Source organism: Syngnathus acus, chromosome 1 (assembly GCF_901709675.1).
Source record: "Syngnathus acus chromosome 1, fSynAcu1.2, whole genome shotgun sequence".
Classification (NCBI taxonomy): domain Eukaryota; kingdom Metazoa; phylum Chordata; class Actinopteri; order Syngnathiformes; family Syngnathidae; genus Syngnathus; species Syngnathus acus.
The window spans coordinates 3,682,707-3,703,806 of record NC_051087.1 but is presented as its reverse complement, the minus strand read 5'-3'; the positions used below and the strand labels follow the sequence as shown (position 1 = coordinate 3,703,806).

The 21,100-nt window shown below is 43.1% G+C and overlaps 4 protein-coding genes, 1 long non-coding RNA gene and 2 other non-coding genes across 10 annotated transcripts; 2 read left to right on the top strand and 5 right to left on the bottom strand.

Moving 5' to 3' along the window:
- Positions 1-474: 474 nt before the first annotated feature.
- On the top strand, positions 475-6,774 carry chtf18 (CTF18, chromosome transmission fidelity factor 18 homolog (S. cerevisiae)). Of its 3 annotated transcripts, none has more exons than XM_037273148.1 (22): positions 475-713; positions 985-1,077; positions 1,179-1,302; positions 1,424-1,613; positions 1,702-1,794; positions 1,944-1,996; positions 2,088-2,217; positions 2,312-2,530; positions 2,607-2,704; positions 2,778-2,901; positions 3,015-3,151; positions 3,248-3,341; positions 3,421-3,519; positions 3,760-3,890; positions 4,107-4,221; positions 4,296-4,520; positions 4,649-4,798; positions 4,881-5,011; positions 5,536-5,680; positions 5,829-5,924; positions 6,234-6,294; positions 6,431-6,774. In XM_037273148.1, exons 1-22 carry the CDS (start codon positions 626-628, stop codon positions 6,550-6,552), a joined length of 2,718 nt encoding a protein of 905 aa, XP_037129043.1. In that variant the 5' UTR covers positions 475-625; the 3' UTR covers positions 6,553-6,774. The 3 variants fall into 3 exon arrangements, with proteins under 3 accessions (XP_037129043.1, XP_037128950.1, XP_037128874.1); XM_037273055.1 differs by having other exon boundaries at positions 2,085-2,217; positions 5,536-5,677; XM_037272979.1 differs by having other exon boundaries at positions 2,085-2,217.
- Positions 6,775-6,778: 4 nt separating this feature from the next.
- Positions 6,779-8,127, bottom strand: LOC119135831 (guanine nucleotide-binding protein G(I)/G(S)/G(O) subunit gamma-13-like). The gene is made up of 3 exons (XM_037273818.1): positions 7,935-8,127; positions 7,200-7,314; positions 6,779-7,000 (listed from the first exon to the last, which is right to left on the bottom strand). The coding sequence occupies exons 2-3, from the start codon at positions 7,295-7,297 to the stop codon at positions 6,895-6,897; spliced, it is 204 nt and encodes a 67-aa protein (XP_037129713.1). The 5' UTR covers positions 7,298-7,314; positions 7,935-8,127; the 3' UTR covers positions 6,779-6,894.
- A 2,377-nt stretch (positions 8,128-10,504) lies between these two features.
- Positions 10,505-12,146, bottom strand: LOC119121597 (S-layer-related protein-like). Its single transcript, XM_037249372.1, has 3 exons — positions 11,475-12,146; positions 10,952-11,212; positions 10,505-10,731 (listed from the first exon to the last, which is right to left on the bottom strand). The coding sequence occupies exons 1-3, from the start codon at positions 11,554-11,556 to the stop codon at positions 10,505-10,507; spliced, it is 570 nt and encodes a 189-aa protein (XP_037105267.1). The 5' UTR covers positions 11,557-12,146.
- A 4,263-nt stretch (positions 12,147-16,409) lies between these two features.
- Positions 16,410-17,300, bottom strand: LOC119135979. Its single transcript, XR_005100656.1, has 3 exons — positions 16,940-17,300; positions 16,693-16,735; positions 16,410-16,493 (listed from the first exon to the last, which is right to left on the bottom strand). It is a non-coding gene; the product is annotated as an uncharacterized LOC119135979 (long non-coding RNA).
- LOC119130226 lies at positions 16,570-16,655 on the bottom strand. The gene has a single exon (XR_005099382.1). It is a non-coding gene; the product is annotated as a small nucleolar RNA SNORD60 (small nucleolar RNA).
- On the bottom strand, positions 16,816-16,904 carry LOC119130230. The gene has a single exon (XR_005099383.1). It is a non-coding gene; the product is annotated as a small nucleolar RNA SNORD60 (small nucleolar RNA).
- LOC119135664 (bifunctional apoptosis regulator-like) lies at positions 17,288-21,073 on the top strand. 2 transcript variants are annotated; one of them, XM_037273560.1, is made up of 12 exons: positions 17,288-17,399; positions 17,768-17,842; positions 17,915-17,987; positions 18,534-18,805; positions 18,885-18,983; positions 19,061-19,151; positions 19,281-19,450; positions 19,849-19,990; positions 20,068-20,247; positions 20,326-20,522; positions 20,591-20,744; positions 20,849-21,073. In XM_037273560.1, the coding sequence occupies exons 3-12, from the start codon at positions 17,949-17,951 to the stop codon at positions 20,849-20,851; spliced, it is 1,347 nt and encodes a 448-aa protein (XP_037129455.1). In that variant the 5' UTR covers positions 17,288-17,399; positions 17,768-17,842; positions 17,915-17,948; the 3' UTR covers positions 20,852-21,073. The 2 variants fall into 2 exon arrangements, with proteins under 2 accessions (XP_037129455.1, XP_037129365.1); XM_037273470.1 differs by having other exon boundaries at positions 20,591-21,073.
- Positions 21,074-21,100: the final 27 nt, after the last annotated feature.

Below are 21,100 nucleotides of genomic sequence, written 5' to 3'. Positions count from 1 at the left end.
AAGTGTAGAAAGTGATGATGAGATGATCGATTCCCCTGACAGGGCAAAGTTTTTCTGCTTAGAAAATAGTGGTTATAGAATGTGCACAGCTTCATTGATAATCCGGTAATATATTTCTTGATTGTTTTAATTCTTCAGATGAAATATTAACCCAACGTGCTCAATGTTGGCCTGGTACCTTTCTATTTGATTTTTTTTCTTTTCTTTTCCTACAGGCAAATCTGGAGTGTTGGCAGGCTGAGCTCTGTCAAACTAACTCCAAATGCTTAAGTAGCTACTTCCAACCAGCTACTTGATGTCTATTTTGTGAAAAGGTGCCTTTTTAATTAATTAATTGTATTTGGTAGAACTGTACTGTTGAATGCAACGTTCCATAAAATTGACACACTTTTTATTGAGAAGAGCGCCCTCTGTTGGTCAGTAAATCTCTCTTGCACGATAACCCGGAAGAGAAAACAGACAACCAATAAGAGGCCTGATAGCTTCACCTACCCGGAAACGGAGCACCGCAACTTAAAAATGCCGGGAATACGTTTTTGTCGGGGCTGATCTTGACGTTGTATTTTAACACTGAATTTTCCCCAAAATTGAAAACATATTTCTTAAACTTTGAACCGAAGCAGTCATGGATGAATATGACGAAATGTTTGAGATTGAGGACGACTTTGAGGAGCAGTTCGCCGACGAACTGGATGCGTTGGCTCAGTTGGAAAGTGAGGACATAAACAAGGCTAAATTTTTTTGAAAAACCCAAATTGCTTTCATTAAAGTAGAATTTTTTGTTCCACTTTCATGTCACATATAACCTTACTCTTTTTCTTGTTCTTCCACTGTCAGCTGCTTTTTTGTATGTTTGCTTTTGTAGCACCTTTCGACATTTTTTGTTATTTAAAAAAAAAAAAATCAATACAGCACCAGCTAGCTTAGCTTTTTGCACAGAGCTTTTTATTCTACTCCACTCTAATTATTTTTTTGCATTTTTAGAGGAATCCCCCAAGCCTGCAAAGCGTCAGAGACGAAGTTCAAATGATGACGCCTCTCACATCAATAACCAGAAGTTGACTGGTCAGCAAATCAGTGAGTTTCCATTGCACGATGACTCTTTAATTCTGTTCCAGGTGGCACATTTACACTCTGACCTTCCTATTTTTCTTCTTTTTTCCCCTGCCGTCCACAAGCTCCAAATGCCAAGTGTCACAAGCAGGACACCAGTGTGGTGAAGCGGCTTTTTAACTCCGCGCGGTGCGATGGCATCTCACCGCCGTCCTCTCCAGAACACTATGAACAATCTCGCACAGCCGCGTAGGAGAACTAAAATAATTAAATATTCTAAAAATCATATCCATGCATCCATTTCTGTAGATGTTAACGTTAGAGATGAGCTGTGAGCAATTAAAGATCAAAAATACTTTTTGCCTTCCAGGTCTTCCTCGGATGCTGCTCTGGATATCAGTGGATTTGAAACAATCCCAGTGTCTCCCAGGCAACCCGTTGCCTTGGCAACGCAGTCATATGTGCACAGAAGACCACCACTCGAAGGCGAGTACATCACCGTCACCGACTCGTCGGGGACACGCGTCTATCTCCGCCAGAAGGACACCGAAGCAGAGAAAGTGAGCTGAAGCGTAATGAATGAAGCAGGACTACAAAATATAATTCGTAATTTACTCCATCTTAGTAAATGAGGTTGTTTGGGTCAAGGTGGCAGACTGCAGACTGGTACCAGACTCTCAGGGTTCTTTGGGGCTGCTCGCTGTGCCAATTAGTGTGCTGAAAGAACAAGCGGCAGACCGAGTGAGTAGATGACCCATTAATTGTGGCGTTATGATGATGAGAAAAAAACTTTTCTATCGATAGAAAAATTCCCCTGTTATCCATTTAGATTGTCCACACATGAGGAAAAAAAATGACTATGTAAATGAATTCTACTTTTTAAACTACAGCGCCACCAGCAGGCTGTGGAGGAGACACAGCGCCTCACAGAGCTACTAGCCAGGTACTTTTTTTTTTTTTTTTTAAACCTTGCTTCCTTTCCCACATGTTTGATTCTCTGCGTTTGACTTGAATGTTGTATCGTATTCCAGCAGTGCGAACGATGTTTTGGTTGAGGAGGAAGAGAATAAAGAGGTTGATCCGGAAGACTCTGAAGGTCGAAGCTTCCGACTCTGGGTTGATCGATTTTCTCCCCGGCACTACACCGAGCTGCTTAGTGATGATGTACGACATGTCCTTCTTTATACGTGCTTCTACACTTCATGTCGTGGAAACTCTCAGACTATGAATTTATTATTATTTTTTATTTTTTTTACAGTTTACCAACCGTTGTCTGCTGAAGTGGCTGAAGCTGTGGGACACCGTGGTTTACGGAAAAGAGAGAGTGACTCGCCCGGCGAGGTCCGACAGACAAGCCCCCGCGCAAACCGCTTTCAAAACCGATCAAGCCAATCCGAATCGATTTAAGACCAAGATGGAGATGACCGAGGAGATTCTGGAAGCTGAATTGGACCAGTACAAACGGCCCAAATTTAAGGTTATTGAGACAGTACAATCACGTGAATTTCAATAAGTCATTAATTCCAATAACTGATTTTTTCACTCTCTCTAAGGTGGCATTGTTGTCCGGTCCGCCTGGTTTGGGGAAGACCACCTTGGCTCATGTTATTGCAAAGCACGCCGGCTACAATGTTGTGGAAATCAACGCCAGGTTAGAGATGCGAAGAGTCGGTGGCAAGGCTTTTGTTTCGAGTCCTCAAAGTGCTGACTTTGCTGTTGCGCAGTGACGATCGCAGCGCAGAGGTGTTCCAGAAACGCATCGACTCGGCCACGCAGATGAAATCCGTTTTAGGAGCGGGCGAGAGGCCAAACTGCCTCATCATCGACGAAATTGACGGCGCCCCGGCAGTACGTGTTCGACGACCACCCTACTAAAAAAAAACATATTCTTGGATGACTCCCTTGGAAGCTGTCAATGATTCGCAAAAAAACATGAATATTTTTGGGGGGGTTTTGCGCAGGCTGCCATCAACGTTCTGCTAGCAACCCTGAATAGGAAAGACGGACACAGCAGTGATGCCGGCGCCGATTCTACAAAGAGGAAAAAAAAGAAAGAGTCCATTCTGCTGCGGCCTATTATCTGCATCTGTAACGACCTGTAAAAAAAAAAAAAAAAAAATAACCTCTTACGTTGAAACAGCAGCATGAAGCCAGAAGCATGTTTTGATATACGTTTCTATTTTTTCTGTGTCAGTTACGTTCCAGCTCTCAGATTGCTGAGGCAGCAGGCCTTTCTCCTGTCGTTCCCCCAGACTCAAACCTCCCGTCTAGCTCAGAGACTGGCGGAGGTACACGCCATACGCACACGTCAAGTCGCTTCACGCACAAAACCCTCAACCGTATGTTGGCGTCTTTTTGGTTTTGCAGATCTCACTCCGACAAGGGATGAAGGTGGACACGGGCACGCTGATGTTACTGTGTGAGAAAACAGACAACGACATCAGGTCTTGCATTAACACACTTCAGGTAAGAAGAGGCCATCGATGTTAAATGTCTCATTGCTGAGCTTTGAAGGTATACTCATGTTATTCTAAAGTTCCTGTTGGAAAAAAACAAATATTTATTTTATTCATGTTATTGTGTGCTGGGACCGATTTAATGACATTTTTTTATTTTATTTGAATGGCAAAAGATGATTTGAGATGTAAGCGTGGTTACAGAACAATGTATTTATTATGTGTATTTATTTTTTATTTTTTTTTGCAGTTCCTGTTCGGCCGTGGCCACAAGCAGCTCAACAGCAGGATCATCCAGAGTGTGTCTGTGGGCCAGAAGGACCAAAATAAAGGATTGTTCTATCTGTGGCAGGAGATCTTCCAGTTGCCACGCGCTAAACGGTACAGTGGCTCCATTCAAACTATGAGCAGCGCACCATGGAGTTGTCCACACCATTCCAAAATTAAAAAAAAAAATAAAAATTAACATGAAACGGAATTGAAATGTTCTCAAATCTGATCACCTGTATGGATCATAAATCAAAATGTATTTCAGTTGCCTGACACCGCCCAGGTTGCGGACTTAACAGAATCGACGCACTGCACCTATTTTCTCAGAAAACGTATCGGCGAGCGCTTCGAGGATGTCCCCGGTTCAGGAGGCGGCAGTCAGAGGTTCCAGCACATTCTTGACTTGGCCACATCTAGTGGAGAGTATGAAAAAGTTTCTCAGGTAATAAACCTGCCATATTATGCAACATTTTCCTGCACCGGTAGCACCCTGATATCACCGTCCCTTCCCCTCAGGGTTTGTACGACAACTTCCTATCCATGAGAGTCCGCGATCCCAACCTGCAGAACGTGTGCGACGCTCTGGACTGGATGGTCTTTTCCGACCGGCTCAATCGAGTCATCCTGCACGGGCAGAACTTCACTCTCATGAAGTACCTTCCCTTCCTGTCCGTCGCTTATCACTTCCTGTTTGCGCACCCTCACGTGCCGCGCCTCAGCTACCCACATAGCCACCAGGAGGTGAAACGTAACTCTTGAATAGATGCATACAGATAATGAATGCCAAAACTTCTGCTTTGAACACCCGGGCCTAGTAGACTACTGTGCCGATTACTGAGAACCGTGAATCGGTGTGTTGTTTTCCGCAGGCAAGCACTCTTCTCCAGAGTAGCAGGAACGCTCTGTCCACCATGTTGTCCGACGTTCCGGCTCGCATCAAGACCAGGATCAGCCACCTTAACCTCACCCTGGACATTCTCACGCTGCTACTTGATATCATCTGTCCCAAGCTTCGCCCCGTTCGTAGAAATACCTCAAGCTCTTCTTAAATCATGACCCCATGGCAAGATATAGATCAATAAAATCTCGCATGTCGTCCAGGTGAACCCGCAGCTGTTCAGTTGCAGAGAAAAGGAGCAGATGAGCGAGCTGATCGACACCATGTTGGCGTACAACCTCTCGTACCGGCAGGACCGCACGCCCGAGGGGCAGTACACGTACATCCTGGAGCCGTGAGTACACACAACCCCGGTGTTTGTTTTCATTGTTGTTTTTATTTATTTTTTTGCTGCCTTGACTTTATTTTTAATTCGGTTAATTTTGATTATTTTATTTTTTTACAATTGGCTTGCATAGCTTTGATTTTTTTCTAAATGCCTTTTTTTTTCAATTTGTTTTTGTCTTATTTATTTTTTTAATATTTTGTAAGATGAAAACGGGTCACTTGGTATTTTGTAGTGGGTTACGCGGCAGGACAACAACCCGAACATTCCACCAAGTCCGATCATTGATGAAAACATGCCATTACAGAAATGAATGTTGTGATAATTATAGGAATGTATTGAGTGCATGGAGAGTAGGGGGGGTGAAGAGCAATGCTAAGAGGATTATGGTTTCAAAAAATGATTAAATGCAGGTTTGGTTTCAGATGTACTGCATAACCCATGAAACGTGAACACTCATTTCTCCCCTCAAGACTGTAAACGACACTCAGCATATGTGTGGAGTTGTTCTTACTGCGGCTGTGTGTCTGCAGGCGTGTGGAAGACGTGGTGAGGTTCTCGGGCCTGCCTCCACGTCGCCAGTTGACCTATCAGGCCAAGCAAACCATCAGCAGGGAGATGGAGCAGGAGAAGATGAGGAGGGCTGAGCAGCTGATGTTACAGCGGAACCCCACAGTGGTTACACTTTTTAAAAATTAGTATTATTAGGGACAGACCGATTTCGATCTTTGCAATATTGGGAGATTCAATTGGCCTGATGATTAATTGTTCTTCTATTCATACTCCCTTATAACAACTTAGTTACTATTTTGTGTGTGGCATGCAGAAAGAGTTAGAGAAAGCAAGCGCTGCTCCCAAATCAAGCAGGAACCATCATCAGAGGCTGGAAAACATTGTCAAGCAGACCTCAGTGGAGCCCAGGGTGAGATGCTATTTTTTTGTTATGTGTAGGTTTCAGCAGCTGCCTTTAGATGGTGCTAGTGAGTAGCATTGCTAGTCGTCTTAAATAGAAATGAGGACAATTGGATCCAACCGGGATTTAGTCCCTCATGTTGGAACTTAAATTGGGATGATGACACATAAAGTATTTATTGACCTTCATTTAGGTCATTTTGGACTTGAGACTGATTTAGCAACTGCTAGTGAGTTTTCAGTGCGTCCTCGGGTCAGTCGTAACAAATATGGCAAAAAGTGTTTCTAAATTGTTAAGTTCTCTTTTGCATCCTGATAGCAAGCGGTGGACTTTTTCGGTCGCCCTGTTGCACCCAAACAGACGACCACTTCAGACACAGGTACCAAAAACAATTTTTTTTGTTCCTCAGAAAATAAAACAGTGACTATAATTTTACTAACATCTGATAAAAACCATTATGTCGAATTTTGAAATTTCTTTGATTGTGCTCTTGAAATTTTATTCTCTCTCTGCAGGCCAGAAGTGTATCGTGCTCGCCATGGGGAAGGCGGTGGGCAACAGCGACGTGTGGTTCCGCTTCAACGAGGGAATGTCCAACGCCGTGCGTCGGAACGTATACATCCGGGAACTTCTGTAGCACCCTCCTGTCAACCACCACCCAAAAAAAAGGTGTTCCACCTGTTTTGTTAAATTCTAAACAGTCTTTATTTTTGATTGACAGTGTAAAGAGACAATAAAAACAAACATCTAAAAGCTACTCGGTGCTGTGCATGCACGCACGCACACATTCACCACACACACGGCAGTTCTTACACAAGAGCATTCAAAAAATCCAAATAAATAAATAGTCATAGTGTGAGTTGAGTGAGTGTGTGCTCTGTGTGTGTTTTTAGTGCAGTGTGTGTGGATGTGCGCGCACATTATACGTGGTGCATCCGTGCATTGACTGTGGAGACGTATTTTGATGCGAGTGCCATCATCAGAGGATCACGCACTTCCCCTTCTCCACCCAAGGATTGGCTCTCATCAGCTCCGGGTTCAGAAAAGGGTCCTCGCACACGCAGCTCTCGATCCACTTCACCAACCTGAAGAAGAAGACGCACTTGATGATCGTGAACGGGGTGGGCAACACTAGCAGTCCTTTTAGTTGACCATCAGTTGTTTTTAAAGTAAATGGCACTCGAGAAATTGTATTTATTTGCAGGCCCATAATTGTCCATATATATTGATTTCCTCAGATGATCATTTTTAATCATTTTAAATTGCGACCAAACTCAAACTCACTCAGTGACCGTGATAGAAGACTTCTCCCTGTTGATGGCGAGCTGATACTGAAGCGATTCCACTTCCCTCCGCATCTGGGGAACGTCTAAGTCGTCCATAGTCGATATTAGTGACACTAAAAGAACAAGAAAGTGTTATTCAAGCTGCCATTCTTAAAATAGATCCACTTTTCAAATACTAGATGGTCATTTTTTATTTTGAATAATTCTTAATTTTACATTTTATTTATTCAATGATTTTGAACTGATTATACAGGGGTCAGGTTACGTCCAGTTTGTTATTCCGTCTCTGCTCAACGTCCAATACCAGGTCATTGAACGTTTTGGGGAGTAGCGAAGAATCAAACGTTACAGTGAGCTTAAGCACTTAATTGTATACATAATTACATCTTCATATAACGCCTCTGTTCTTGTGTGCCCCGCCCTGCCAAGATGCTGCTCATAAAGCCGGAAGAGGACGCTTGAGACCCCCGCTAAGGATTCGTCGATCACGGCTCTCTTTGCCAAAGAACACATCCCCCTCATCTGTTTAATGGATCTCGTAAGTAGGTCGACTGTCGTCCTCCGTCATCATCCGCCCCTCCGTGCGTCTGTCACGGTTAGCGCTTCACCAAATGAGACCTCTTCCGATGTCATCCCCCAACCCTCTCAATTAATCAGCACAATAATACGCAGAATTTGAGATCGGGTGCTTTAAAGTGAGGAGGAAGGAAAGCATTCGCGCATCGGGGCCTACCGGAAAGTCCGCCGGGTGATCAGCAGCCGATGACGGGCGAAGGCGACGCTGTGTGGTCGGTAATGAGCTCTGACGTCGCCCTGCTTATATATATAGTCCCGCTAACAGCGAAGATGTGGATGAAGAGGATGCGGATAGTGTGCGACTGGATGCGGGAGGACTTTAGGGGCGTGGCGGCCGCCTGCTTTGCCAGGCAAAGCGTGCGCGCGCACCTTCATGCAAACGTGCGGCGCGCGCACGCAAATGAGGACTATGAATCAGGTCGTTCTGTAAGGTTTGCTTTTATTGACGTTATCTTCGGCGTTCAACCAATACAGGGAAACAAAAGGCATTTAAACTATTTTATTATGGCTTTGACAATGAATTTTTAATTGCATAGTATCCAAAATCACACCTTTTTATTTGTTTTAACAGTGAACGAGTAGGCACATTTGCAATCAACATGAAACTTGCACAATGTTTTTTTGAGATACTCAAATATTGTCTAGACCAGGGGTGCCCAATACGTCGATCGCGATCGACCGGTCGATCGCCAAGCCACTATTGGTCGATCGCGTGATATTAAAATGTTTTTTTCGCACTTGACCCGTGTACAAACAACGGCGCTAACAACACAACACAAACACGCTAGCTCGTGAGTTCCCTCCAATTGTCAGAACCCTGTTTTTTCTCTTAAACTTAAGAAAGGGTATAAAAATGGGTGGGGCAGCTGGCCATAGTAAGAAGTATCACTTTCATAGGAAATGGGAGTAGGACTTTTTTTTCACGATGACATATCAAATTATTATTTTTTTTAGTGGGTAGATCTTTGTGACTTGGTCATTTCAAAAGTAGCTCGCGAGCTGAAAAAGTTTGGGCACCCCTGGTCTAGACAATATCAATATACAGTAGCATACTAGGCATAAGTGTTCATTACGACACTTTATTCCTCCAATAATACCTGCGGCACTCTGATCGGTCTTGGTACTACGACATACAATTATAGCTGGAGAAAGTATGCTGTGCATCACATACTAAAAGGAAATAAGAACAGACACACACACACACACACACACTTAGGCATCGACTCCACGTTTCAGTTAGCCTGCGCTTTGTCACTTTGTCCTGTCAAACGGTGCAAGTACGTACACTAAGTACACACGCTTGCGTGGGGCGGGAAAAGCCAGGCTTGCGCAGGTGCTTCAAAGACTTACAGTTGAATAAGTCAGCCATTTTGTTTTAGGTAACCGGCAATGGCATTTTGTAGCAGCACTAAAAAATAAAAAATTCTTTTCCCCACACAAACAATAAAAAACAATCAGGCTTGACAATCAGAGGGAAGAACAAAATCGTATTGAATCCCCACTCCAATATTGTTCCAATAAAATCTTTGTTTTTTTTTTTTTCTTTTTGCAGGATTTGCTTCCGAATGATGGCCTGGACATTGCTCACACAATTGTGTCCAAATGATTTCGGGCTCAAGATGTCCACATCTCACGAAAGAAAAACAAGCCATGCCGCCAATGGTACACAACTGAGGCTCAGAGGTATTTCAGTGATGCTCCATTCCATTCGTGTGTGTGTGTGTGTGTGTGTGTGTGTGTGTGTGTGTGTGTGTGTGTGTGTGTGTGTGTGTGTGTGTGTGTGTGTGTGTGTGTGTGTGTGTGTGTGTGTGTGTGTGTGTGTGTGTGTGTGTGTGTGTGTGTGTGTGTGTGTGTGTGTGTGTGTGCGTGTCCACAATCGTGGTCATTGTGATTTTTCGAGTCATTTCTTAATTAGGTTGGATGTCTTTTTGTTAGCATCGATTTCTCCTACCAAATATAAATATTAGATGGATTATGGATTATTTAAGTTTACCGAAACAATATCACTATCACTTTCAGCACAATAATACAAATTGTTTGTTTCCATGTATGTTAATTATTCTTGTCAATGTTTTCATTCTGAAAACGTGGTATTTGGTCTGTATGTATTTACTCCAAATATTAGTGAGAGGGAGCTGCAATAATTAGTAAGGCTTTCATTAAAGCAAAGACATTTTCTCCGAATTTCCTTTAGCCTTTCCATGTGATTTTTCTTTTAATTTTTTAACTTTATGAAGCATGTACTTTTGGCAAAGAGAAAAAGACAAACACAATTTCCTCTTTGGTGGATGCAGCAAGTTTGTTCAACACTCAGCTTACGCAATGATCAATCAATCATATTGTGTGTGTCATTAAAGCCCTAAATGTAGCCGCCGTTTGCGAATGAGCTCATTCAAAACAAAGATTGATGACTTTATTGAATATAGGGAAAAGAGAACAATCGAGCAGCATTGAGTTCAAGCAATCCAAGGAAAAGCAAATCTAACTCCATGAGCTTAATCAATGACTAAATGCGCCAAAACTTACCTACTAAATGCGCCTACAGTGGCAAATGTAAGCTTAATCAACGACTAAATGCGCCTATGGTGGCAATTCAATGGCAAAATGTACAGTGGCAAATCAATGGTAGTAGAACGCATGCAGAGACCAATCAATGGCTGGTGGGCTGGCTGGCCGGCCGGCCGGCGCTGGCTTTTTCTGCCTCCACCTTCAGCTTGCTGCTGTCTTCTAGTCGGCCAGCTGAAGCAGCAGATGCACCAGGGTGACCGTCACCAGCAGAGCAGGTGAGTAGGACAGGCCGCCGACGCCGCCGTGATCGCCGGCGCCCGTGCCCTTGCCCTCGCCCAAATTGACTTGGTCAGTGCCGCTGTTACTGCTGCCGCCGCCGCCGCTGTTGTCCTTGCCGTTCTCAGTTGACTCCTTTTTGGTGTCGCTCTCGCCGTTTCCTGACAGACCTGAATGGGAGAATGGCAATTGGAAAAGGTCAGCTGGCAACGTTTGAACTTGCCGCACACTTTTGCGCGCAGTACTGCGAGTGCGGTTTGTAAAACAAAAAGTGCTGCTGAATGGGCTAGCTTATTGGTTGGTTTCCACTGCCAATGAAATGCAAAATGTTTCCGGATCAATCAAAGCTTTTCGGCCAGTGAGTGGATTGTCCTGCAACATCAAACTCACCCGGAATGCGGACAGCGAAGGACACAGTGTTGCCGTCGTAGGTGGCCTTGTAGGTTCCCGCGTCGGCTGGTGTCAGGGCCGTGAGTTTCAGACCTACGTCATTGGTTCCTACTTTCTTGCTGCTGGCGGGGAGCTTGCCGCCCTCTTTCTCCCATTTGACATTAGAACCACTAACTGCGGCTGAGATTCTCAATTTGAGGGCTTTGGTCAGCTCGCCCTGGCACGCCACGTTGCTGCCCGTGGCGCCAAAGCAGTCGGCCACTGCCAGCACAAGAAAAGCAGATGTACATTCTGGTAACACGGGATGGATTGTGAGTGTACATTTAGCAAAATGTTTGGTAATCATTTGGCTAAGGTGCTGTCATGTGCACCTTCTTGTTTTCCTGACTTGCTCTTTTGTGGCTTGCCAGGAGAATCCAAGCCTGCAAATGTGTGCGCGCGTGCGTTGATTGTGCCTACGTCAATATATGGTGCGCAAAAAGCTTTCGCGTGGCGAGCGAGCGGCTTTCCTGCAACATCAAACCTTGGACGGAAAACTTTTCCATTGCGCCGGTGACGCCGCCCGAGAACTCTGTCTCGTCGTCGACGTCCAGGTTCTTGATCATCAGGGTAGCCTCGTTGACTGGACCGTACTTTTCACCACTGGCCGCAATCGTGTCCGTGCCCTTCTTCCAGGAGAGTGAGGTGCCACTTCCGTCTGACAGCCCCAATTTGATGCTGCCACCAGGCTTGCCCTGGCACAGGCCGGCTGGTTCGGAGGATTTGCCACCCAAGCAGTCCACCACTGCCAGCACAAGAAAAGCAGAATCACTCACTCTGGTCTGTGCGCAAAGTACATTGGAGCAAAGACTGTGGCGCTAAGTGGACCCTTTGAAAAGGACGCCGAGATGTTTTGCTATTTTGGTCAAATTTTGGACATTTTTCTCCAACTTTTCTCCTGAGCATAAGAGAGTTTCCCTGTGTGGAGTGTGTGCGTGTTGTCCCTGTGGGCGTGCCTTTCCCCCCCACATTCCTAAAACATGCGAAGGAAACGGTGCACAAGAAGCTTTCGTGCGGCCAGCGGCTGTCCTGCAACATCTAACCTTGGACATTGAACTTTTCGACTGGTGTGATGTCTTGGGCTTTGTACTCTCCCTCGTCGCTGTCTGCCAGGTTCAGGATCTCCAGTTCGATGTTGTTGTCACCAGTAAACGTGTACTTGATGCCAGGATCAAGTTTGGAATTCTTATGCCACGTGACATCCGGATTACCGCTAGGAACTGTGCCTGTGACTTTCAATTTGAGCGCTCCGCCCTTCTTGCCCCTGCACTGCACAATTGTGTTGCCATCATCGTTGCCGTTGCATACTGGTGTCGTGTCCGCCAGCACTAGAAAAGCAGAAGAGGGCAAAGTATCACCCACTCTGGTCTGGTCTGTGTGCAAAGTACACATTTGAGGAAAGCATGTTAGACGCTATTTGCCATGTTCATTTCTGAATATTCATTTTGCCATTGTCAATTGTTGTCTTTGTTATTTACGTTACACCACTGGATCCAAATTGTAATCCGCCATGCGTAAGACCAAATTGAATGTGTCTGTCTTGTCTTCTTTTCTATGAGTGGTTTGAAATGTTGTTTCAAACAAAAACAAAGGGAACATATTTCGATGATCTCTACTCCTCCCCACCGAGTTCTGTTTGTAAAAGCAAAATGTGATTCCCTTGCTTTCTGAATGAATTATTTTTTACTCTATACCATGAGTGGTTGTCAATGTTTGTTTTTAACGAAAAACGTCATGTTCTGTGTGAAAATGCAAAATGTGATTATTAGCCTTTTTGTGGCTAGAGTGGTTAGTGGTTTTGTGGTTAGAAATGTTTTGTTTTGAATAGGTTGTCTTTGAAACCAAATTAACTTTTGGATTAAAGGGAGAAAAAAAAACGTGTGCTGTTTGAACGCAAACTGATTCCTTTTTTTGTTCCAAAAAAATCTCAATTTATTCTCTATAGTGTAAACCGTTTGCAACGAGTGCTTTTAAATGTATTCTTTGAAATAGGGGTTCTTTGAAACCAAGGTAACATTTTGATTATCTATATTTAAAACGCAATGTTCAGTTTGAACATGCAAAATGTGATTCCCTTTATTTGTTAAAAAAAATCTGAATTTATTCTTTAAAGATGATAGCATTTGCAATGAGAAAGTTTCCACGTTTGGAATGTTTTTTTTAAAAAGGCTTTCTTTAAAACCATGTCTTTTAATTGTTTGAAAAAAGGTCCGAATTTATTCCTAACAGTGTATATCGTTTGCAATGATAGTTTCCACGAGTGGTTTGAAATGTTTTTGTTTTTTTAAAATAGGCTTTCTTTGAAATCAAGAGAACACATTATAATGATCTATAACGCCATGTTTGGTTGGAAAATTTATAATGTGAATCCCTTTAACTGTTTAAAACAAAAATCGGAATTCTTTCTTAATGGTTTGCAATGAAAGTTTCCATGGGTGGTTTTGAATTATTTTTTTTAAATATAGGCTTTCTTTGAAATCAAGGGAACATGTTATCTAGATTCAAAAACGCCATATTCTGTTTGAAAATGAAAAATGTATTTCAATTTGTTTACAAAAATCCGAATTTATTGTTTATAGAGTATAAGTAAAGTGATGTGGCAGAGAAAAAGCAAGGCGCGCGCGCACACAACAAAAGCGTCGTCTCCTAAGTCCAGTTTTATTCATGCGCCTAAAAGCTTGCGCAAAATGGTTAGCAACATAGTCATTGAATTCAACGGCCTTACCTTGCCCAAATGGCTCGCTGCACACGAGCACCAAGCACAGCAGCTTGGAGAAGTTCATCTTCTTTCGGGGATGACTAGGAAGGGAGGAAGCGTTCGGACCTGCTGGTGCTGGAGTCGCGTGAAGTGATGCGAGCAGGCGAATCCACTGAACTAAACGAGCCGAAAGAACGCAGCGAGCGAGCTTCCTATAAAGCTCTCAATCGCCGTCATCTTCAATGGCGCTTCGAAAGTTTGCACATTTGTTGCTCGTTCATTGGCTGCATTTGGGAACTTTATGACGAGTGCGTGCGTGCGTGCGTGCGTGATACACGGACACAAAAGCGGCCGCGTAACCTTACATAACCCCCTTTGTCTTACGCCATACAGCTGCCTGCTAGTCTCCTTTAAGTCTTTACACAATGTCATAACTGTTGCGGTTCCGAGTCACGACGACCGGCACGTTTTGTCCTTCCAGAAGTCTTTTCGATTCTTTTCCAACTCCACTGAGCAGATACACAGCCGTCTTCTCGACATTCGAGTGCCCCTTATCCCGGTGGTGCCTTTAGTGGCAGTAGTAGAAATCGTCGCGACCAAAAAGACATCCAACCTAATTAAGAAATAACTAAAAAAAAAAAAAATCACAATGACAACGATTGTGGACACACAAAGACCATAAAGGAATGGAACGTCACTGAAATAGCCTCTGTGGTTTCACTTGCGTACCATTGGTGGCATGGCTTGTTTTTATTTCGTGAGATGTGGACATCTTAAGCCCGAAATCGTTGGGACACGATCGTGTAAGCAATGCACAGGCCATCATTCGGAAACAAATCCTGCAGAAAAAAAAAGATTTTATTGTAACAATATTGGAGTGGGGATTCAATACGATTTTGTTCTTCCCACTGATTTTCAAGCATGATTGTTGTTAACTAAGAGCAGGCTAACTAAAATGTGGAGTTGATGGGGGGCTGAGAACGGGGTGCTTGGTGAGGTCATCACTGCAAATGAAGAGGCGTTCAAGGCACTCCTTTATTTACGCCACTTCTGGTGCATAATGACGCTCCCTTGTCCATCGTCACAAGGCAAGAGGTTTTCCCTGCATGCTTTGTTGACTTTCAAGTAATTATATCAATGAATGTTTGTAAGGGTTTTATTTCCCATTAAACGTGCATTCAAAAATACAGTACATGACAAGAATGGCTTCGACCGTAATGAAATACAAACAGTAACCATTATACAATACCAAACGAAAAACAAAAAAGATCATGAAACTGCAACCAATATAGAATTAAAAATAAAACATGCTAGAGCTTTTCACGTAACATGCAACTGCCAGTTACACCGAAAATACAATTGGTTTTATAAATCCAAGGGTCTTCAAAAGGGAAACAAACTCTTCATGAAAATAGAAGAAATTTGGTTTCAAGTTCCAAACTTTATAATTGTGAGGAAACGTTTCACTTTCAAAACTTAATAAATGAATGTTATTTCTTTAAATTAAAGGTCCGTATCAAAAATTCAGTACATGACAAATATGGCTTCGACCATCATGAAATAGACACAGTAACCATTATGCAATAGCAAATAAAAAGCAATTCAAGAAAAGATCATAAAAATACAATCAAAATAGAATTAAAATAAAATTAGCTAGAGCTTTTCACGTAACGTGCAACTGCCAGTTACCACGACAAGATGAATACAATTTGGGTTTTATAACTCTAAGGGTCTTCAAAAAGGAAACAAACTCGTCAAGAAAATGGAAGAAATTTCGTTCATATTCAAAACTTGTTGCTGGTGACGTCATGCCTCCCGCATATTTTGCGCTATATTCTGACTGTGCTGTATGCACACTTGCTCCGTTTTGCTCCTCTTATTTATTTATTGTGTTATTTGTTTATTTATTATTCATCGCTCTTGTTATTCATTGTTTGTGCCTTCTTGTTTTTATTTTGTGTTGTTTGCTTGTATGTCGTGTACGGTGTCTTGTCACCGTGGGATAGGGGAAACGTAATTTCGATTTCTTTGTGTGTCTTGGCATGTGAAGAGGTTGACAATAAAGCAGACTTTGAACCCCTCCACAGTGCAAATGCACCCACCCCGCGATCGACTTGATTGGCCTGAGCTACCAGCAACAGTTCAAAACCATAAATCCATGTATCGCTCACCTTTTTTATCCGTCTATCCATCCGTCCATCCATCCAAATGCATATCCAAAATCACACCTTTTTATTTGTTTTAACAGTGGACGAGTCGGCACAGTTGCAATCAACATGAAACTTGCACAATGTTTTTTTGAGATACTCAAATATTCTCTACACCAGGGATGCCCAATACGTCGATCGCGATCGACCGGTCGATCGCCAAGCCGCTATTGATCGATTGCGTCACATTAAAATGTTTGTTTGTTTTTTTTCGCACTTGACGCGTGTACAAACAACGGCGCTAACAACACAACACAAACACGCTAGCTCCCGAGTTCCCTCCACCAATTGTCAGAACCCTGTTTTTTCTCTTAAACTTAAGAAAGGGTATAAAAATGAGTGGGGCAGCTGGCCATAGTAAGAAATATCACTTTCATAGGGAATGGGAGTAGGACTTTTTTCACGATGACACACACACATATATATATAAAATTATTTATTTTTTTAGTGGGTAGATCTTTGTGACTTGGTCATTTCAAAAGTAGCTCGAGCTGAAAAAGTTGCACACCCCTGCTCTACACCAATAAAAAGTGGCAGAAGTGTGGGAGCCCAATGAGAGTTGTCTTTTTCAACATTCAGCAGTGGAGAGTGCTGCCACCTGTGGTACAAGATGGGAGGGAAAAAAAGAAATTAGCACCTTTATTTTAACCAATGCTATTCTACATCAAGTTTAGAAGCCTCAGTTCAAATTCTTAGAATCAAAAGCTGAAATTCAGCTGTCATAGTAGGTGTCAGAAAATAATATTAGTCATCACTGGCTAATAAGGGGCCCGCTGACAGTTGAATTACAAACTCACCAGCTTATCAGGTGAAATGCATCCTCAACTCAGGCCAGTCAACCTTGTGTAAGAAAAATCAGAAAGAAATATGGTTACTACTACTAAAAAATAACCAACGTTTAATTATTAACAATGATAACGGAGCCTCAGGATGAAAATTAGAATCACAAGCTGAAGTTCAGCTGTCATAGTAGGTGTCAGAAAAGATTATTGATTTGTCATCATCGGCTGAAAAATCCATCAACTGTACAAATTAAAACCTCACCGTTTTTCGCATCAAGCCAGAAATGCGTCCTCACTCAGACCAGACGCCCTTTCAAACTTTTACTTCATGTCGTGTTGTATAAAATAGTTTAAAAATGGTTTAAGCGATTTTGATACAATTTTTCTCATCCTTGCGCACATGGGCTAAAGGTCACACGTTGTCGAGCGCAGAAACGTGTCAAGAAACAAAAAAAAACCTCAGCTGTTTTCTTCTTCTGTAGCGGTACAAATTTCGAAAGCAAAACAAGAAACTATTTGGATTATCTTTGCCATTATTTGTTATTAAATAAATGATCTGAGAGACAAGTGACTGCACAGCAACGTGCTCGTCCATCGCAGCAGGAAAGGAAAGAGAGAGGAACCGGAAAAAGAAACATTTTTGAAAAGTCCAACCGGAAGCGGAAGTACCACCCCTCAGTGACGATCACAAATGAAAGTTTCTGCCACCCGGGAATATTCAGGTACTTTTTATTTTATTATTATTATTATTATTTTATTTAACTCAACTTTATATATAGAGCACTTTAAAAAGAACCACAGTTACATACAAAGTACTTTGCATAAAATAAAAATAAGACGTGAAAACAACATTGAACCAATAAATTAGATAATATAAAGTATCATGCTGAGTTGAAACCCAATGAATAAAAAATAAGACACTTTCACTTTATGGGACATAAATGCGAAGATAAATAAATGTTAAATTATGATGTTCTTAGCCTGGGTTACTTGTTGTGCAAAAAAGATGAACAATAATGTGAAAAAGTAGTTTACGGAGTGAGCACTATAATGATTGTTGTCACTTATGCTTGTCATTCTCCACGTTGAGGTGTTTTGACGCCCACGCACGTCGAGGAAGATTGAGGAAGAGGAAGATGACACGCTGGCGTCTACGTGCACTTGGGTGAGTACAGAGCGTATTTATGACGACGTCATTGCTCTCTTTCAGAGATTAGATTCTATTTGAATTCACTAGTAGAACAAAATGCAAGCTGCAAACTGAGTAGACCATGACGTCACCGGTCGTCAGCGGCTGGGACTCTCCTAAGGTACGTGCTAGCTCTGTTATGAACTTGGCTATTAGTGCTCTTTTGACGAACATTGATTAAGTCAAGCTGCTGACGACAATGTCGATAATGTGTTTTGTGGAAGTAGCTCACAAGCCAAGGCAAAACCTTTAACATATTCATCAAGTACGTTCGAAGTTTCACTTCGTTGTTTTCATGAATGACATACGTCACAGATAAACCAAACTTTACGCTTTCCGCCCTATTATTGGGAAATCGAAAAACAACTTGAACATGTTCTTCCATAAGTCAAAGAAATCATCAAAATGCGCTTAAAATGTACACATATTTTTATGTTTGTAGAAGTCATGCATTGCATTGCTGTAATGGGAATAGTAGGTATGTTGAAACATGCCAGTGAGTCCGTGTGTGAGCATCAGGGCACGAATTGTGGCTTACAGCAGCTCCATTTGTATTTTTATTTTTGAATATTTGAACGGGCAAAGGCAACTACGCCTCCTATCTTTTACGCAGTGGGTTAATGTCTCTAACCGGTGACATCATTTTACATCTACATTCCTGCCCCAGATGTACGGAGGGGATTGTCCACCTGGCACTGTGGAAGCATGTGAAGAAGAAGACCCCTCACCCACACAGGCTTCCAAGAGCAAAGGAATCTCCGAGCAAGACTTCTCCTGCCACTGCTGTTTCGATGTCCTGGTGAATCCCACCACCTTGACCTGCGGCCACAACTACTGCCGCCACTGTCTGGCCCTCTGGTGGGAGTCCTCTCGCAAAAACGAGTGCCCAGAGTGCCGCCAGAGATGGGCGGGCTTTCCCAAAGTCAACATACTGCTGAGGTAGGACTTTTCACAAGGAGACTACATTGGTGAATGTTTGATTCGGGCCTCATACGCGGCTGCTTAATATAATGATCAGAGAAGCAAGCGATAAGCTCTTCAGCGAGGTTGTGCAACGGAGGCGAGCCGAGATCCAAGACAACCCTAAAATCTCCCGGATTCTACTGGCTTTTGAGAGGTGAGAAAGTCTCCTCATGATGTCACTTTGAGAACGGAGGCCCAGCTTCCTAAAGCGGTTCTTTTTTGAATGTTTAGGTATGGCGACAATCTGGGCAAATCAAGGACCAAGCAGCACAAACTAGCGGGCTTCATCTCAGCAGTCGTTGCCATGCTCTTGGGTGTGGCGGTACGTGGATCCATTTATTTGACTTTATATTTCAGATCATATTCGCTAGAAGAGGAGTGTTGAAGGTCACTGCCAGCGATAGTATATGTCAACAATTCCCACTTCAAATTGTAACCCACGTACATGCAGGCGGCGTTGCTGTTGTATCAGTGGAGCAACAGCCGTGAAGTGGAACAAGAGGACCTGTTAGTCCGTCAATCGGTGTTGCCATGGACGCCAGAGGAAATGATCCTCTGGCTGGAGAGCTTGGGCCCGGAATCCTCCAGCAAGTTATTTCAGCCGGACAGTTCCAATAACAGGTACAAGAGGACACTCCATTATCAAGTGAAAAAAAAAAAATCTAATTAAAGCAAGAGTTTCACTATCGATTAGGTATGCGTGCTAAAATCGATGGATTTCAGTGTTGTTCAAAGTAAAGACGATTAGCAAAAAAAGTGAAATCAACACATGATTGGCCTTCACGGGTAACAAGAAGTAATGTCGTGGGCCGGTTCTGGCCCTCAGTCCTTGAGTTTGACACCTGTGAATAAAAGAATGACAGTAGAAAAAGTAATCTCATAAGTAATGATGATGCCGTGTCATCATTAAGTTTCATTTGCAGCAGATTTAAGCAAACACGCTGTTTTTTTTTGTTCGCAGTGTTTTGCACGCGTGTCAACGCCTTGCAAGTCTGCGTTGTAACTTCTCTGACTTTTAGATTACAGACGTTGCTGGAGAAGAAGGAGTCCTTGAAGCCGCTTTACCACATCCAGAATCAGGCGTACCGACACGCCGTCCTGAATGAACTGTACAGACTTCAAGCGCATGAAGTCAGACCTCAAAACCTGTGGGAATACAAGGCAAGAATCATTTCTTTCCAACATTGGAACCCAACGGACTCTCAATTAATCAAGGTGTTCTTTTCTCTTTGCACTAGGCAGCCCATTCAGGGAAGTCTCTGTTCCTGCTTTACGCCATGAAGCGCTCCCCTCGTCTGACGCTTTTCTACTTATACTTATTTGACTATTCGGAAAGTTTCCTGCCCTTCCTGAAAACCTGCTGCCCGTCCATCGCGCTCACCAGTCAATCGTTGGAGAGCCGGCCCTTCAACGCACAGGTCGCATATTCCCAAACTGGACTTTGAAGGTTTTTGACATACCCAACGTGACAATTTGGCTCTGTTCTCGCTCTTTAGACGGAACCCAACTGGCAACAGTGGAGTGAGTTCATGGTCAAGTACTTTCTCCTCCCATATCATCTGATAGCAGAGTTTGCCTGGGACTGGTTGTCCGTCCACTATTGGACCTCTTGCTTCGTCATCGTTAATGCCGTGCTGCTGTCCATGTTGGAGTGCTGCTCGTTGTGGAGACTCTGCACCACGGCTAGAATCAGGTAGGATCAGGGTTTGTGCAAGGCAAACTGTGCAAATTTAGTCATCTTTTTTGTTTGCTTTTTCTTAGGACACTTCCTGGTATGATGTGGAATCACGTCTGGGCGATGTTATCCCAGGGACTGGCTTTTGGCCTCATGTGGCCTCTGGTGCCCCAACTGGTCTGCAACTGCCTTTTCTACTGGGCCCTCTACATCAACCCCCTGATGAACATTGAGCTATTGGTGAGGCAACTTCGGCACCCGGCAACGGCGGCGCATTAATGCAGGCTGCGCACTGCTAAATGCAGCAACGGCTGTTGGATTATCATTTTTTTTATTTTTTTTAGTAATAGTACTTGCAGCCTGTTCATTTGCTGCGTGAAGTTTTAGTTTATCCGGAAAGTGTCTGCTGGAGTCGGACGAGATGGACATAAAACGATGACGACAGAACTGTATGTTGGTGACACGGACGAGCCTGAGAACACACCTTTCTTGATTCGTATGCCAATGGTCAAGATCATCTTAAGTGTGCTCTAGTCAAAGTTGATCTTGAAGATGAGCAAATGAGTTTACGTGTGTTATAATTTTTTTTTTTAAAC